Source organism: Cornus florida, unplaced genomic scaffold (assembly GCF_030987335.1).
Source record: "Cornus florida cultivar Cherokee Brave unplaced genomic scaffold, ASM3098733v1 CherokeeBrave_3.0.0_Hap2_Chr05, whole genome shotgun sequence".
NCBI classification, from domain to species: Eukaryota; Viridiplantae; Streptophyta; class Magnoliopsida; order Cornales; family Cornaceae; genus Cornus; species Cornus florida.
The window spans coordinates 112,463,021-112,480,906 of record NW_026775575.1 but is presented as its reverse complement, the minus strand read 5'-3'; the positions used below and the strand labels follow the sequence as shown (position 1 = coordinate 112,480,906).

The 17,886-nt window shown below is 35.3% G+C and overlaps 1 protein-coding gene across 4 annotated transcripts in view; it reads right to left on the bottom strand.

Annotated features, from left to right (window-relative positions):
- The window catches only part of LOC132308644 (alpha,alpha-trehalose-phosphate synthase [UDP-forming] 1), a 35,621-nt gene that overhangs the window by 1,414 nt on the left and 16,321 nt on the right, over positions 1-17,886 (bottom strand). For 3 of the 4 annotated variants that reach the window (XM_059806784.1, XM_059806783.1, XM_059806785.1), the window contains 10 exons: positions 17,452-17,540; positions 16,926-16,974; positions 7,432-7,532; positions 4,734-4,921; positions 2,419-2,536; positions 1,005-1,181; positions 805-927; positions 629-728; positions 392-522; positions 184-282 (listed from right to left, as the gene is read on the bottom strand). In XM_059806784.1, the coding sequence (XP_059662767.1) occupies positions 184-282; positions 392-522; positions 629-728; positions 805-927; positions 1,005-1,181; positions 2,419-2,536; positions 4,734-4,921; positions 7,432-7,532; positions 16,926-16,974; positions 17,452-17,540 (1,175 nt within the window). The remainder of the gene's footprint in view (positions 1-183; positions 283-391; positions 523-628; positions 729-804; positions 928-1,004; positions 1,182-2,418; positions 2,537-4,733; positions 4,922-7,431; positions 7,533-16,925; positions 16,975-17,451; positions 17,541-17,886) is intronic. The other variant, XM_059806786.1, reaches the window with a different exon arrangement.

Here is a 17,886-nt window from a genome sequence, read left to right as displayed (position 1 = left end):
ACGAAGGCATGATAATCTTTGACATTTTGGAGAGTACATGAATCGATTGATTGATTGGTTCAAATTCCAGATTTTGGAAAATCATGTCTAAGCAACATGTGATAAAATCAAAGAGTTAAGAAATAAATTTTCAGAACTGAAGTTCAGAAAAATGCTTAAGGTTTCAAGGGAAAGAAGATATACCTTCCCCAAAAAATGCCCAATGCATAGGACATAATCAATTGGTGTTGGAATGGATTTACTGTGAACTATCTCTCCCAATATACGATCAATTGCCGCTCCCTGTATGCAAAATAAGGGGTCAAATAGTTAACAAATATATTTTCCGCAAATACACACTACATAAATTTAAATAATTCAAACAAGTTGATTATAACTAAAAGCCAATCACCTTTGTAACACCAACTGCTCGCACTTCAACAGATCGGCTACCTTGGACAACATCAACGGATGCATTTGAAATTGGTCCTGTCCAGAGATGCTGTAGCATATCCCTGGCTTGCAGTCTTCCAAATTCAACATCTACAATCACAATAAGATGACAAGAAACACGGAGAGAGAGTGTGAGAATAAGAGATGCTCGAAAACATTAACCTGAAAAGGAAACGGGATTAAACGAATTGAGTACCTGCATACTTGTAATTCCATACAAGTGATGTTTCACGGAGTTCAAAATGTGATCGAGGAGTCCTTTCCGTGAAATACTCAAAAACATGCTTTAAAGTTGACTAAAATTATCAGAAATTTAGAGGTCGTAAGAGACTGTGGAAAGACTAATGAACTCAATAACACACATCGACATACCTTCACACTGTCAACCCATTCCATGTTTAAATGCTCAGGCATTGTTGTCATCCATTCTCCCTCTGTAAAGCGCAAAAACATCCCGTTTTCTGCTGCCAGCCACATGTTGTACCCACCAAAGTTCTGTGAAAGCAATCATTTACATCAGAATTGGACATAGTAGGGATAGGAAGTAATACAAAAATGAGAGAAATGAATACATCATCTAAGACACTTCTGTCACTTCCACTCAGGACAACAATAGTTGTACTTGGATCACGACAAAGTGCTATCAAGGGTTCTTTTAGCTCAGGATGCAACTTAAGCTCCATTTCTCTAATTTGATCTCCTCTTCTACCAGGAGTATCCACCGGTTCAGTTAATGTTGCATTGAATCCCTGTAGATCCAATCACCACCAAGATGAGAAAACAAAGAAGCAACAGTCCCCTAGTTGAATTAGATTCTAACCGAAAAAATACAAGTTTACAAAAGTTGGTGCTTAAGACCGTTGAACCTTTGAAACACAACAAAGTGAAAATTCATCCCTGTAAATTAATAGAACACCATAACATAGGTGCACTGTTGATCTTTATTAATTTATTTTAAAACAGATATAGGAGGACATTTGTTCATTGTAAAAAATTTGTTTAACATCTGGAAATTCAGAAATCATTTGCAATAATTCATTGAATTAATGAAAAAAAAAGAAGCAAATTGTCAATGAATAAGTCAACAACAATTTCGTTGTTCTTGCTGTTTTCTAATAAAAGTTTGGACATAACTTTATCACTTAAGACTAAAAAACGGACAATTCTCTTTTATTATTAATGTAAACAGCCCAAACCAATTCATAGGTGAAAGCTCAAAGAAGAAGAATTGAGAAGAAAACTAGTTTCGTATTGCAGTATGTGGGTATGGGATTCCCGAACCACTGAGACCAACTAACGTGGCATCGAGACACTAAAGTAGTCTTAGTGGACAGCTGTTAAAGGTTCTTGTTGCACATCAGATCCGGATGGAGAAGTTCATGGGGGTTTGGAATTTCTGACTTCTTGTCCTTTCTGAAACCTTTCCTCATCAAATTTCAGGATCTGAATTTTCCTACAGACTGGTAACTTTGTGACACCTGACCAATGAGTATTGAAAAGCATGTTTCTATCACTAATCTGTGAGAAGACTATAACCAATAAGCTGGTGGGGGGAGGTGGGGCGATAAACCCTTTCAGCACTGAGATTCAGAATCAAATATGCTGATGGTGTCACCAAACTACGGTTAAGATAGTCAAATATATAAGGCACATTTTCTTGAGAATGGGATTGAGCTGACACGAAGAAACAAAACAAAATTAAAAAATTACAAGGGCCACCAACTTATTCAAACTTCAAAGTGGGTATTTTTAAAAAAAACCCTCAATAGTTTTGTAATTCAATACGTTCGACCAAGTAGCCATGTGCTGATGCAACTAAAAGCCATAAATATATATATATATTCACTATTCTGCTGACATGGTTACTTGAAATTCAAAGAATCATTAATTAATCAAAGAGGAGTTGCCCATAGAAAAAGTGAACAGATTTTATTAGATTAGAAAATTTTTAAAAATTCTTGAATTCCAGTATGAAACAGTGCATACCAGTATGAGTAACCGATTATTGGACTGCAAGTAATGATTGATTGCATCGTTGACTGGAAGCGAAGGTGGAACTTGTCTAATCCTTAGCTGAGCTTCGACAACAGTATCATTCAGTTCACTACAAACACCAATAGAAAGAAGCTCAAATTTCGAGTAATCTGAGTAACTAACCATAGTTTTACATAGAAGATGCATTCTTTTAAACTGCACAGATGTAGTAAAACTAGACATTTTGTGTCTCATATTTTACTTTATTTTCTTAATAACTCGTAAAATATGCAGGGGTATAGTTATATCTGTGAAACATATATTTTACTGTGTATGGCACATAGATCAGGAGCAACTGTCTCGGAAGTTATGAATTTAATAACACACCCGTCACTCAGAATGTTGGTTATGTTTCGGCCCACCACAATTAGTCATGAATTCTAAATGGTATCCTAAGATCAGGGGTTACTTTCTTCACCATTTTTGGGTATTTTCCAAAATAAATTCAGCCAGAGTCAACAACGATATGTTTTATTTTTTATTATTATTTTTTTATTATTATTTTTTTCATAGTTGGTACTCACATACACGTCTCTACTGAGACTTGAACCCCTGACCTCCCTTTGGGAAGTAAGAGGTTGACACCGCTAGGCCACTGGCTTGTTGGTGTCAACAACGATATTACAAGGTGACAAAATGAAAGAACTCTATGCTAATACTGACAGTTGCAGTAAATTCCAAATCTATTTCAATGCTGCACTTTTGAAGAAATACACAATAGGGAAAATTTGGTTACATTAAGGACAGATTGTTGCTAAAGCAAGCACTTTGCAGAAATGTGCTTCTTACATGAGCATCCTCAGAGGCTTCTCAAACGGGTAGCGTTTGGATAAATGATTTGAAAGTGTGTTCAAGTCAAGAAGTATACTTAATTATGCCAACAGAAAATAAGGTTTGTAATAGTGCTAATAAATGGACTTCTTTTTCTCCTTGGGATTGGAAATGATTGAAACTTGGCGTTTTGAATAGTGTTAATTTCTACAATAAAGTTAAGCAAATACCAAAAAGAAAATCTTTTAATTTTCTTGAACATTTTACCTGATACTATAATAATGAATAACTAATGTCGGTGGAAGGGTTCTATGATCTAGGAGATGATACAAATCTGGTGGAACAATAAGGGAGATGGGTTGAACAAGATTGGGGCAGACCTGGGATATAAATATATATATAGATAGAGAGAGAGAGAGAGAGATGAGGAAATTGTTAGGCCCAGGGATATAAATTAGTGCTGTCAAGGGTTCTTTTATCTCAGGATACAACTTAAGTTCCATTTCTCTAATTTGATCTCCTCTTCTACCAGGAGTATCCACCGGTTTAGGAATTGATTGGTCAATTAAAAAGAGTCTCTTTGAATTGATACAGTGCTTCCAGCGTTGGTAAGGTCAACTGGGTTGCAGAGCCAAGACCAATAACAATGCATTTGGCTGGACTAGTGTGACTGCATCATTAAGGTTCATTGGGGTTGCACTACAGGCAACACATGCATGCAGATGATGTCAGCTCCCTTTTCCGTTGGGGAGGGCCAAAGCAGATGATGTGGTCCTCGAGAAAGCGGGGGGGTGAATCCAACTTTGCCAGCCCCTTGCTTTAGCCACCAAATTAACACCTTTGAGCTTCAGGACCTCGACATTGAAAAGAACTCAGCGTCATAAGAGCTTCTGGATAAGAAATGCATCTAGCATAAGGGTTTACTGCAATATCCAGCTAGGGCAAGTTCCAACCCAGAGCATGTACCACCCATTTCCTAAATAGTCTTAGCTTCCAAAGAGGGATCCAGTGTGGTGGGATTACAAACTTGGAACTTTTAACAGTTGCAATAACAAAAACTTAATATGGATTCAGAATATAGAGCCTTGTTAATCAATTGGAGAACAGGAGAACCATTCACCTGGTTAGGGATGTAACAATGAAATATTCTATGCAAACTCTAAATTACAAAAGAGTGAAACTTTCAAGTAAACTCAAAATTAATACGCCAAGATAGTGAACCATGCATATTAGGGACTTGAAATTGGCAATGAAGTTCTTACCAGGAAAAATAAAAAATAAAAAAAAAAGAAAAAGAAAAAGTGAAACTATCTTCTCACACTAAATGAAATTCTTTACTCTAATAAATTGCACGTAATGTACTCCAAAATCTTTACTTTTGCAAAGTAAAAAAGAAAAGTGATGCTTTTTATTTTTGCTAAAAGATAAAAGATGACAAAAATATGAAGGAATTCATCATTCAGTTCCAACTCAAAGGTAATGACACTGATATTTACCTTACAAAAGTTTCAGCCCACTCTTGAGCAGTATGGGTTGTCACATGCATATAGTTATGCCAATGTCGCTTCTCTCTTTCTTCAGCTGACATATTTAAAGCTTGGGCTATTGAAGAAGCAACTTCGGTAATGTTCCAGGGGTTCACAAGGATTGCACCAGCACCCAGAGACTGTGCAGCACCCGCAAACTAGAATGTGCCAGAAGGTTGATAAAATGAGGGGGGGGAAAAAAAAAAGAGAAGAATATATCTTTTAAGGGAAAGAACAGAATATGCAGGAAACTAATTCATGCAAAAAGAATACGAAAATCCCACGTGCAGCGTTACCAGAATATATGCCTTACAGTTGTCAGTATCATACTATAGAAGAAATAAGCTTAACTTAATAGTTGCATTACTTACACTTTCAGCACCAATAAGAATAGCTTAAGTGAGTAAAAAATTCAGCATAACATAATATTCCAGAACTCCATTGGAACCATAAATTTCCATATAAAACGGTACAATAATTAACATTTCGCTTACTATAACAAAGCAATTGCGGTTGGTAAAAACTTGGAAAAATAAAAAGGCACCATATGATTTACAACTGTTTGTTACATTTCTTTTTTCTAGAAAAACAAATTCATCACTAGAATGTTGCAATATTTTATCAGCCATAATGACAACAATATATGACAAGATATCAATTAAAGTCAATAAAGCTAACATAAAGAGTGAACAAGAAAAAAGAACCAGATACTCTTACAACATATCAAACCCAAAAAAAGAGAAGATTATCATGTTTTATATTAAAAAACTAACAAATTCTCAATCAGAGAGAGAGATGATCTAAAAAGTTTATAGCCTTGACCGGATATTCAAGAATTTTGTTAGAGGTTGATCAGATCTACTAAGTTTTGGACTTGAAACATATGTTTGAGATGCTCAGATCTGATAAGTTTTGGACTTGAAACATATCTTTGAGATGCTCAGATCTTGGGAATAAATAAAACTTCTAAAAGTTGTTAACAGCAAAAGGATGAGAGAAGAAAAGATCACTGGGGGGAACTGGAAGATATAGCCCTCAAGTATCGATTAAACTAACAATATTAACTGATTAGTGTTGATACCTACTGTTTGTACATTTACTTAGCTGGCAACCACGTCCTGGTGAGAATATATAACAATGACCAAAGGTAAAGTACCATGCCAGGTGATATACCTGACTTGCAAAATTATATATTTAACCTCCTAGGGTAGATTAACCACAGATGACCAACTCTTGTTAAATGTTTCAGAGAACTTAAATGCAGAGATCTTCTATTTTGGATCCTGCAGTGCACTCGATCCACCCTGGAATGCTTTTAATAATGTTTTAGACAAGCCCTGAACTTAAAATAAAAAATAAAAAAGACCTGGAAACTTCTTGCATGGAAAAAGTAAAAAAAGTATGACAGCAGATTAGTAATATAATGGAAGTAGACAAACAGATATATGGACATGATGTTTTTTGAGCTCAAATTTCCAATTTTACCACTGTTTTAACAAAATTTGAATAAATTAATAAAAAATGTATATCCGTTTCATGTAATAATAAGCACGTATGGCCAAGACCATTTATATACTGTTATGACCTAATACTACCTTTTTTAGGATTTGAAGCATCAACTTATCCATGTTGAGTAGTGTCTTTGCAGCATAACTACGGTAAAGGTTATCACTTCCATACGTGCTCCTTAGGCTACTCCATTTCCCTTTCAACTCTGTTCCCATATTTATTAAAATTAGTTTCGATAAATATAGGAATAGGGTGATGGTCAAAACATATTTTATGTGGGTTTAAATAGAGTGTATAAAATTCAAAACTAATTTTAATCCGGCTACCAAGTGAAGAAAAAACCTTATATAGTGACCTACTCGTCAAATTTTAATTAAATATCCAAAATATGATCAGATCTCCCAATTTACTTTTGTGGTGCTAATGATGTACATCTGATATCACTTGTAAGAGAACCACATGTCCAACATTCCTGTCGTAACGTACTCCTATTCTCTGTTATCATCCCACAAACATGTTTTCTGGAAATAAAACATGAAACATTTGCTTGAGTGCCATCAAGCGGATGGAACCGGAACCTCTCCGTGCATATCACGTGATGTACCATGTGCAACACACATTTCGAGTATGCAACACAATTGTTTCAAGGATGAAACACAACTATTTCGAGTTTGCAACACCTTTATTTCAGTACTCGGTTAATTGTGTTGCACCTCGAAATAGTTGTGCTGCATCCTTGAAACAAGGTTCCCAAAAACTAGCGAGGATCTGATTCCCAAATGTATATAGAAGCAATAAACTGATAGCATGACACACAGAGGGCTACAAGTTAATATATTTCTAAATCTTTGTCAAATCAGTGTTGTAAATAATCATTAGATATATAGTAAGTTTAATTTACAAAATTATCTGTTCACTAATAACACGAAAACTAGTAGTCAACTAAACTTAAAATATATTCCTAAGTACATAACAGCATCTTTTCAGAGAACAACAAAATACTGAACTTCATCATTAGCAAGCTTATTTGAATTAAAATATTCTAAATTTTATTTCCATTTTCCCAACAATCACAAGATCATTAAAATGACACGAAAAGGTAAAATGCATGTGTCAATCAAAATAAGTGAAAGCACAGATACAAGGTATTGAAAATTACTTCACTAAGAATGAGAACTCCTTTCTTTAAATCTTGGCATGCGACAAATTCATAGCTAACAAGATTCATTCCATCGCGCAAAGATGTGACAAGTGCTACATCTGAGCAAAAAGAAAAAGGAAAACACATCATCAATCTACTTCTTTCCAGTTTCAGAGAAAAAAACCAGTCCAAAACCTCCTCAAACAGATATCTCAAAATTTCACATAATTAGCATTTAGTTGATGCATAATATATAAATAAATAAATAAAATCAGTTAATTGATAGTTCTATCTTTATGATCTAAAATCATATTGATTTGAGATTCCAAAAAAATCAATAACATTCAAACAGTCATCTCCACTTCCAAGTGCCCAAAGTTCAATCCAAGTACCAAAAAACCCAACATTATATTTATATATGTTGGAAATCATAGCCATAAGTTGACTCAATGATTGTGGCAGATTTATTGGGTCTTCAATATAGGCTAATATTTAGGGATTTTATTTTTATTCTGATTTTATTTTATTCTCTTTCCATATTTGTAATTTTCCTCTTACATATAATGATAATCAGGCTCTCAAATTGAGTACGCCAATTTTACCAAGTTACTTTTTGGTATCAGAGCTTCAAACCTACGCCTTCCCCCTCTCTCTTTCTTTCACCGCCTCTTTTAATCTCTCTCTCTATCTCATCACAGACCCTTCCCTATTTCTTTTTTTCCTTTTCTTCACAGACCCTCTCTCTTTTTTAGGCCGCTGTTGTGACAGTCCTAGGGAGAGCCAATCTAATCTAGGTTCGACCCCTGTAGGGGTATTCCCTTAGTCTTTTTCATGCACTAAGGGTCAGAAGACGTATTTGTACTTTTTTGGGGCTGTCGGGATATTCGGCAGCATTTTCAGATCAGACCGCCATGTCTCCGGCTTCTTGGTTTGATCAAAATCAGGTTTATTCCTCCTTTATTTGAAATTATTGGTAATCTATTGAATTGTTCTATGTAATATTATGGTTGAATCAAGTAATAATAAAGAAACTCTCTTTTCGGCGCAACACACACTGTCTCAACGAGTTACTAGTGTGCTGTTGAATAGCCGTAATTTTTCATCCTGGGCTCGTTCCCTCCGCCTCTATATTAGTGGAAAAGGCAAATCAGGGTGGATTTAGGGTACTGAAAAGATGCCAGATATTAAAGATCCTAAATATGCTCAGTGGGATATGGACAATTGCACCATTTTAGGATGGATGTTTAATTCTATGGAGGAACGCATTTATAACATATTCATGTTTTATGACTCTGTTAATGACTTGTGGACTGTTTTGAATCAAATGTATGCTCATTCTAGGAATGATGCTCGTATTTTTGAATTATACCAAGATATTGCTAAAGCCTTGCAGGAAGGCCTGAATTTGTCTGTAGCTGATTATTTTGGGTATTTGAGATCTCGCTGGGAGGAACTAGCTCAATATTAGCCTCTCATTGAATTTCCTTCTGAGGCAGCCTCTCTTCTTGTCAAACGTCTTGATCGTCAGCATACCTATCAGTTTTTGATGGGATTAAGCCCAGAATTTGAACCACTAAAATCTCAGATCTTGAATGCATCACCAATGCCATCCCTGTTGGAAGCCTTTGCTACTGTTGATAATGAAACACGCAGGCACCGTTTAATTCATCCCTCACTTGTTCCTCTACCAGTGTCTGAGCCTGCTGGGGATAGTATGGCTTTTGCAGCCACCTTTGGATCACGAGCTTCTGGAGGTCAGATTATTTGTCACCATTGTGGAGGGGTTGGACATGTTAAGGCTCGTTGCTTCAAACTCCATCCTGAACTGAAGCAAAAATTTTCTAGGAACCGTTTATCTGGAACTGGTTCTTCTCGTACTGCAGCTGTTGCAGAAACTTCTTTTACTACTGGTGGATCTACAGTATTTCTTGGACTGAGCCAGCTTCAGTCTCAGATTGGGCAGATCCAGGACTAGCTTGGCTCCCTTGCTTCTAGAGTTGGAGCTCCTTCAACTCCTCCCACTGCCACTATTGCTACAGGTACTCCTACTGCATTTCATGTTAAGGCCAAGCAGCCCACTTGGGTTCTGGATTCTAGGGCCAATGATCACATGACTGGTGAGTTATCAGTTTTTTCTTCTAATGTCATACCTGTTACCCAATCTGTGTATCTTGCGGATGGCTCTACATCTTACATTCACAGTAAGGGTGATGTTTGTCTATCTCCTGATATTACTCTTTCATCTGTCCTTCATGTACCTAAACTTGCCTTTAACCTTTTATCTGTTAGCCGGCTTGCAAACAACCTCCAATGTGCAGTTATATTCTTACCAGATCACTGTTTGTTGCAGGACCTTTGTTCGAAGAGGATTTTTGGCAGGGGTTATGAGCCTGATGGGCTTTACTACTTTGGGGAACCACCAGGAACGAGTCTTCAAGCTTCTGTCCTACCTACTTCTAGTGTTTATGATGTTTCTTTTCGCACCTTTAGTCTGTGGCATGCACGTTTGGGGCATGTAAACTTTCAGTATGTATGTCTATTGTTTCCTTCGTTAAATAAAGCATGTAAGGACCATAAGTTTCAATGTGAAGTTTGTGAGCTTTCTAAACATACTAGAACTAGCTATATTTCTCATATGAGTCGTGCTCCTAGTATGTTTGATCTTATTCATTCTAATGTCTGGGCCCTTCCCCAGTTACTGCTTTCTCTGGACATCGATATTATGTGACATTTATTGATAATTATTCTCGTTGTACTTGGGTTTATTTATTGAAAAAGAAATCTGATGTGTTTATTTTATTTACCTAGTTTCTTCAAATGATTAAAACCCTGTATAACACTGTTGTCCATAATATTCGTTCTGATAATGGACGAGAATATGTTTCAAATGAGTTCCGGACTGAACTTAATAAAAAGGGGATTTTACATCAACTCACTTGCCCCTACACTCCTGAGCAAAATGGCGTGGCTGAACGCAAAAACCGTCATCCTATGTCTATGGTCCGATGCCTTATGAGTGGTATGCATGTGCCTAAATTCTATTGGCACATTGCTGTTCTTACAGCTGCTTTTCTGATTAATCGTACTCCCAGTCGAGTTTTGGGTGGTAAGGCCCCACTTCACCTTCTGCCTCGTGTTTTCGGCTGTACTTGTTTTGTTCATAATTGTAGTCCTTCTCGTCATAAACTTGATGATAAATCTATTAGGTGTATTTTCTTGGGGTATTCTGCTATGTCAAAGGGCTATCGTTGTTATGATCCTGTGACCAAACATATGTATCATTCTCTTCATGTGACATTTCATGAAACTGTTCCTTTTTATAGTACTAATTATGTGGTACAGGATTCTCTCTCTTTTGATCTGGAGAAGGAGATTTCTCCTATTGCCCGTCCTGTTCCTCTCTTTGAAAATCACACTGTCCTGGAATCTCCTTCTCCATCCACGCAGGGTTCCCCTCCACTTTTGCAGGTCTACTCTCGTCGCCATCGCACTCAACCTCCCCTGCCAGAATCATCTTCATAACCAGGTCCAGGTAACTCTCCTTCTCCTATGGCTCCTACCATTCCTGAGCATACCTCCCGTTATCCTACCTGTGATCGTCACCCTCCTAATTTTTATGGTTTTTCTAGTAGCACTAACCACCCTATTTTCCAGTATGTCTCCTATGATGGTCTTTCAGGTGCATATAAATCCTTCCTGGGCAAGATTGGGACCGTTTCTATTCCTCGATCCGTGTCAGAGGCCCTCCAGGATCCCAATTGGGTGTTTGCTATGACAACAGAAATGGATGCTTTACAACATAATAATACATGGGAACTTGTTGCTTTACCTGCTGGGGAGAAAACGGTTGGTTGCAAATGGGTCTTTAATGTGAAGTACTTAGCCAATGGTTCTATTGATCGATATAAGGCTCGGTTGGTGGTAAAAGGCTTTACTCAGATTCCGGGCAAAGACTTTAGGGGTACCTTTGCTCCTATGGCAAAGTTGACGTCTATGCGACTGCTTATCTCCTTGTCTGCTGCCCATTCTTGGCCTATACATCAATTAGACGCCAAGAATGCATTTCTTAATGGAGACTTACTTGAGACTATATATATGAATCCACCCCCTGGATTTCGGGCTGAGGGGGAGAATGCTGGGAAAGTTTGTAGGCTGCGGAAGTCTCTTTATGGTCTGAAGCAATCTCCTAGAGCTTGGTTTAGTCGTTTCAGCGATGTTGTTCTATCCATGGGCTTTGTGCGCTGCCACTCAGACCATACTTGCTTTATTCGACGTCGCGCTGATGGTCGTTGCATTATGTTATTGGTATATGTAGATGATATCATTATCACAGGTGATGATGCTTCAGGGATTGCTCAGGCGAAACTTCATCTTCAAAAGTCATTTGATGTGAAGGACTTAGGTCCTCTTCGATATTTTCTTGGAATTGAGGTTGCTAGATCCCGTCGTGGAATTTCTTTATCTCAAAGGGAATATGTTTTGGATCTTCTTCAAGATACTGGCATGCTTAGGTGTCGACCCGCTTCCACTCCTATGGACCCCAATCTCAAACTCTCTGTTGAGTCAGGGGAATTACTTTCAGATCATCTGTGTATCAACGTTTAGTAGGTCGTCTTATCTACTTGACTAACACAAGGCCCGATTTGACATTTGCTATTAGTGTGGTTAGTCAATTCATGCAAGCCTCTCGCTCAACTCATATGGATGCAGTCTACCATATTTTGAGGTATCTTAAGTCGTGCCCTGGTCTTGGTCTGTTCTATGCCTCAGGAAATCAGTCTGGACTCTCATACTTTGTTGATGCAGACTATGCTAGATGTAAGACAGATAGACGTTCTACCTCTGGCTTCTGTACTTTCTATGGTAATCATCTCATATCATGGAAGAGTAAGAAGCAAGCTATTGTCTCTAGATCTTCTGCTGAAGCTGAATACCGAACTATGACTCAAGGTACTTGTGAGCTCCTTTGGCTTCAATCAATTTTGGGAAAGTTGGGTCTTGTAGAGAAAGGTTCTTCAAGGCTGTTTTGTGGCAATAAATCAGCCATTATGCTTGCTTCCGATTCTGTTTTACATGAAAAGTCGAAACATATTGAGGTAGACATTCCCTTTATTCGAGAGAAGGTTCAATCAGGTATCATTAATCCTATTTTTGTTCACTCTTCAGAACAAACTGCAGATGTGTTCACAAAGTCTGTTGGGCCTTCTCTTCTCCAGTCTTCCATAGTCAAGCTGGGCTTGGTCAACATATTTGCTCCAGCTTGAGGGGGAGTGTTGGAAATCATATCCATAAGTTGACTCAATGATTGTGGCAGATTTATTGGGTCTTCAATATAGGCTAATATTTAGGGATTTTATTTTTATTTTGATTTGATTTTATTCTCTTTCCATATTTGTAATTTTCCTCTTGTATATAATGATAGCCAGGCTCTCAAATTGAGTACGCCAATTTTACCAAGTTACTTTTATATACCTAGATTTAAATTGCATAAGCAGACAAATTTTTTCATAATTTCATTATACTTGCAAGTTGCAAAGTAATTGAAGCACACAATCTCATATATCTCTGATGTGCTAAAAGATGACTATCAGCTTGCTCACAACCTTAGTCACACGATTCGCTTCTTAGGTCTATCCCACGTTCCACACATGAATTGGCAAACTAGGAGCAAATTTGCTTGGAAATCACGAACCCAAATTTCAGAATCACGAATTCAGTTTTTGAATCTGCAGATCAATACATTTTACAAAGGCATTGTAATACCCCTAATTTTAAAAGGATATTCTCAGTATTTTTTTTAAACTTATTTTAATTGCATTTAATTATTTAGTTGATTTCTTGGCTAATTGTTTATTGGTTTAATTGATTTAATTATTTGTTTAAATGTGTTAATTTAATTATTTGTTTAAATTGAATTGTATGTGATGATGTGTATTTATTTAGGAATTTAATTGTTTATTTTTATTTTTATTTTATTTATTTTTATTTTTATATTTTTAAGGAATTGGATAGGGATAGTAGTAATTGACCAATCAATTGGACTGACATGGACTACTTGGATAAGGGGTTTAATGGGTACGGATAATTACCTATGTATATGTATATTTAATAAATAAATATATATATATATATATAAGGAAAGTCCTTAAATAATAATCTGATATATATTTATATATTATATATAAAAAGGAGTACACACAGATTGTACGTAACATATATTTAAGTTACCTTTTTAGTATTTAAATTTTATTTTATTTTATTTTTATTTTATTTTAGTTTGTCTTGGAATGGAAAAAGGATTAAGGTTATTTTAGTTGCCTATAAATATATAACTATAGAGTTGTGAAAGAGGTTAGAAAATATATCACGTACTGTAGTTTAGAGAGAGAAAGAAAGAAGAGGAAGGAAGAGAAAAAGGAAGAAGGAGGTTAGGGTTTTTATCAAATCCCTAAAGGCAAGTTTTAATTCTTCTCTTCTCCTTTGATTCGTACTCTATGCATGCTAGATTAATTATAGGTTCTTTAAATGAATTAATTGAATCAAATTTTATTGATTAATTTGAAAATTTAAATTCATGTTCTAATAATGAGATTTAATTCTTTTTTTTTTCTGCCGAACTTAACACTATTGATGGCCTTAGTTTTTATTTTAATTTATCTATTTTTTTTCCACACATGAGTTAGTTATAGCATGAATCAGTTTGGGTGCGCGCCGAACGAGGGTAGTGATGGTTTACATGAATCAGTTTGTATAGTATAATATGGGAAGTCAAAATTTGAATTTGTCCTTTATGAATGCACGCCGAACGAGGGTAGTGATGGTTTACATGAATCAGTTTGTATAGTATAATATGTGAAGTCAAAATTTGAATTTGTCCTTTATGAATGCACGCCGAACGAGGCTAATGTTTGCCCGAATCAGTTTGTATTCCATATGTATATGAAATCAAATTTTGCAATTGTTTCCTTTATAAATGCATGCTGAACGAGGAATAGAAACATACTGATTTGAATGAATTAATTTGTAATGCAATTGTAATTAGAATCAATATATTGTGCACACCATATGAGAAGAAAGGACAATTGTTTTAGGAATGCATCAGTTTGGTACATAATGGGTTTGGCATTAAATAAATTTGTATGTAAATCTGTTTAATGCTGAAATATTAAATTAGTATTATTATTTTGTTATTTTTGGATTGATGGATCTACATTAAATATTTAATTAAAGTAAATAGATTCATTAAGAATTGGAATGCATGATTTAAGTTTACATGCTAAGTATGGAATTTAATTAATTTAAAAAGGTTAAATTAATTAAATATTGTTGGATTAAATTATTTTAATCAATTATTTAGATTTAAAGTAATTTAATTAGAACTTATGTACAATTTAGTTTGAGATACATGTTAATTTCTTATGATGTAAATTAAACGCATGTTACTTAGAATTAATATTTTTGCTCAAGTAAATGCAAAGGATGTGTATATGATTTGTATCATATTTATTTGGATTATTATATGAAAATATTACTGACATTATCCTTGGATTCGAAACTTTTATTTGATTATGCTATGGATTAATGCACCATTATGAGATGGGGGCATAGTAGGGATGGATTAACGTAAGAGTTAAGTCCTACCTATTTTTAATAAGGGAACGGATTAACCATAGTGTTAAGTCCTACTTATTCGTGTCAGGTCAATGGAATAGTTGGATGACATTTTATTAAAATAATAATTAGATAGTTTATTTGGATGGTTGGATAGAACGGATTTTAAATATATGATTATACGCCATGATATGAGCTTGAGTCTCAGGATCAGTGGTTAGGGTGCGTATATTGCCAGGGATGTGTAACTAGATATAGTGTAGTTGTGTACCCTGGTAGGTCTAGGTACTCATGCCCACTATATGTACGTTTTTGCATGTTGCCTACTATTCAGGTTGAGACAACTCTATAGTCTAGTGAGGTTCCTTTAGTGTGTATATATCTATATATGGACTATTTAGTTATTGTTGAATTAATTATGATGTGTACGTGTATTGGGTCTCTGTTTGGGATGTAGTAGATTTAGAACTTGTATGTGGGCCTGACCCACCATTATTTTTCAGGTGTTCATCAGTTCCATTCTTAGAGATTGTTCGTGCTGAACAGAGACAATCATTCACTCTTCCGACTCTACGTAAGACTCTTCTTCATGGTTTAATTACTAGTTTTATTTCAGTTAAGTTATTTCAGTTAGGAGATTATTAGGGGTCCATAATATGGATTCCCGAGTTGTAGTTTTAATTAATTACTGGTATCAGAGGATTGGAGGATTTTAGTATGGGATTTTTAATTATTTTTATTTGAGGATTTTAAAATAAGGATTTATTATTTAGGTTCCTTCAGCTGATTATTTATTTAATTCTTTATTATTCTTTTTGTATTCAAATGCTTGTTTAAATATTAATTGTTTGGTATCCCTTGTATTCTGTGCTCGGACTTGATCACCCGTGGCTCTAGAATCGAGGGGTATCACAGGCATTCCACTTCCAAAGATTATTTGTGCTTTATTTATTAAATGTTTCTCATATGCAAGCAAAAGTAATGACTTGACAAGAAAAGGTGAAGCTGCTTACCACCAAACCACTAATTTTTGTGCAAAACTTAGTCAATTATTTTATTTAACAAATTTTGATATTCACTTAAACTGAACAGGATACATTTATATATAGATATATGCTTACATAAAAGCGACAAATAAGATAACCTATATAAAGGTTTTAGACTAGTTAAAATAAAAATGGACAAAAATGATATTTATTAAATTAAAATGATCATATATTAAGTAAGATTGGTACATATACATGCTACGCACAGACGCATTGAAGACGCTCCTGCTTCTCAAGCAATTTTAGATTTTGATGCTTTCACGCTCTCACTCCCGCACCTGCACTTTCTAACTTAGCTCACAACCATATAATGTGGCAACTATGTACCAGTGCGACGTATTGACAAGGCATAAAAGTACAATGACACCAAGAGACATTACTTTTGGGTTATGGAAATTCACTCTCAACATTCCCATGGAAGGGAACTCAACAATTTCTCTCATTTTGTGGTTTAGACTGTTTGATGAGTTGGAGAAACAAGAAATTACTATTTTTTAGTAGGTGAAACATTAAGTATCAAAATACAACATAATTACAGCAGCACCTGTAAGTATGAAAGTGGACACTAAAACTTGTATATTTATGGACAATCCTGGCAACTAATGAATAGAAAACATAAATGCATGGCCACTACATAGATCTAGGAGTTATGGACATATTTAGGTATGAATGGTATTCACTTGCTAAGAATGGTATTCCCTTTCCCCAATCTAATTGTCTTCTTTCATTTGCAATATACTGTTAGTTAAATTGCATAATGAAGGCCTATTGGCACTCATTTAAGAAAAAGAAGTGCTTAGATTTTTGGCTAACTAAAAGACAGAATTATAAATGTCAGAGACTAAGAATTAGTACCTGTGACAGCATATAGTGCACATAATGCATGAAAGTCAAGAGAACGGTCCTGGAGGTTTAGAAGAAGTTCAATTTAGGAAATATCACATTGTACTATAAATTATAAAGTTAAAGAATATTTGTGAGAGAAAACATAAAACCAACAATTGTCATGGATTAACAAAATTACAAGATGGTGCCAAATAAAAAAAAAAAAAAAAAAATTCTTATTGTGCACATTTCATGATCTAGCCTTCAAAGAATCCTGATGATACAGTACAAACAAAACCTGGTCACTATTTATCGTGATATAAGCGGTACGAATTGACAAGGTCCAAGCCAAGGACATCTTGCATGATATTACAATTTATAACCCAAAACCTCAGTGAGCAAATGTACATTCTTTCTGGAAAGGGTTATTGTATGATAAGGATAATACTAGGAAAAAGATGTACTATCAAATTATATATTTAGCAGTGACAAACAATCTCAAACATGAATCAGGTATATCATCAATTAAGTGATGAGTAACAAAGTAAAGACTGACCAGATGATGTATTGGAACAGCAGTCAGAGTTCCAAATCTGCCATTAATGCGTCCAACAATTTCATGAACTTGGCTTGTAAGTTTTTGATCTGCGAAAAAGCAAAATTAAAAATGTAATGGTATACACTAGAAAAGGCACATAAACTCTGCAAGCTCTAAGTAGGCATTAAGGCAATTTACTCGCAAGCATTCATCATAGCTTGTATATGTAAATTTACTGGTCATTTTGGAAAAAGAAAAAAGTTCTAGATCAAAGCGGTAAGAAATGGAAAACTGAGTTAAGTCTGGATTTAAAACTAAATTGAAATCAAATAAAAAGAAGAAAAAAGTGCAAGTAATTGGCTTATTTAGAAGACAACTTCAAAGGCTTGAACATTGTAATTGTTAATGGAAGTAAGGACACCCATTAGATAGACATAGTGTGATGTTGTGGCC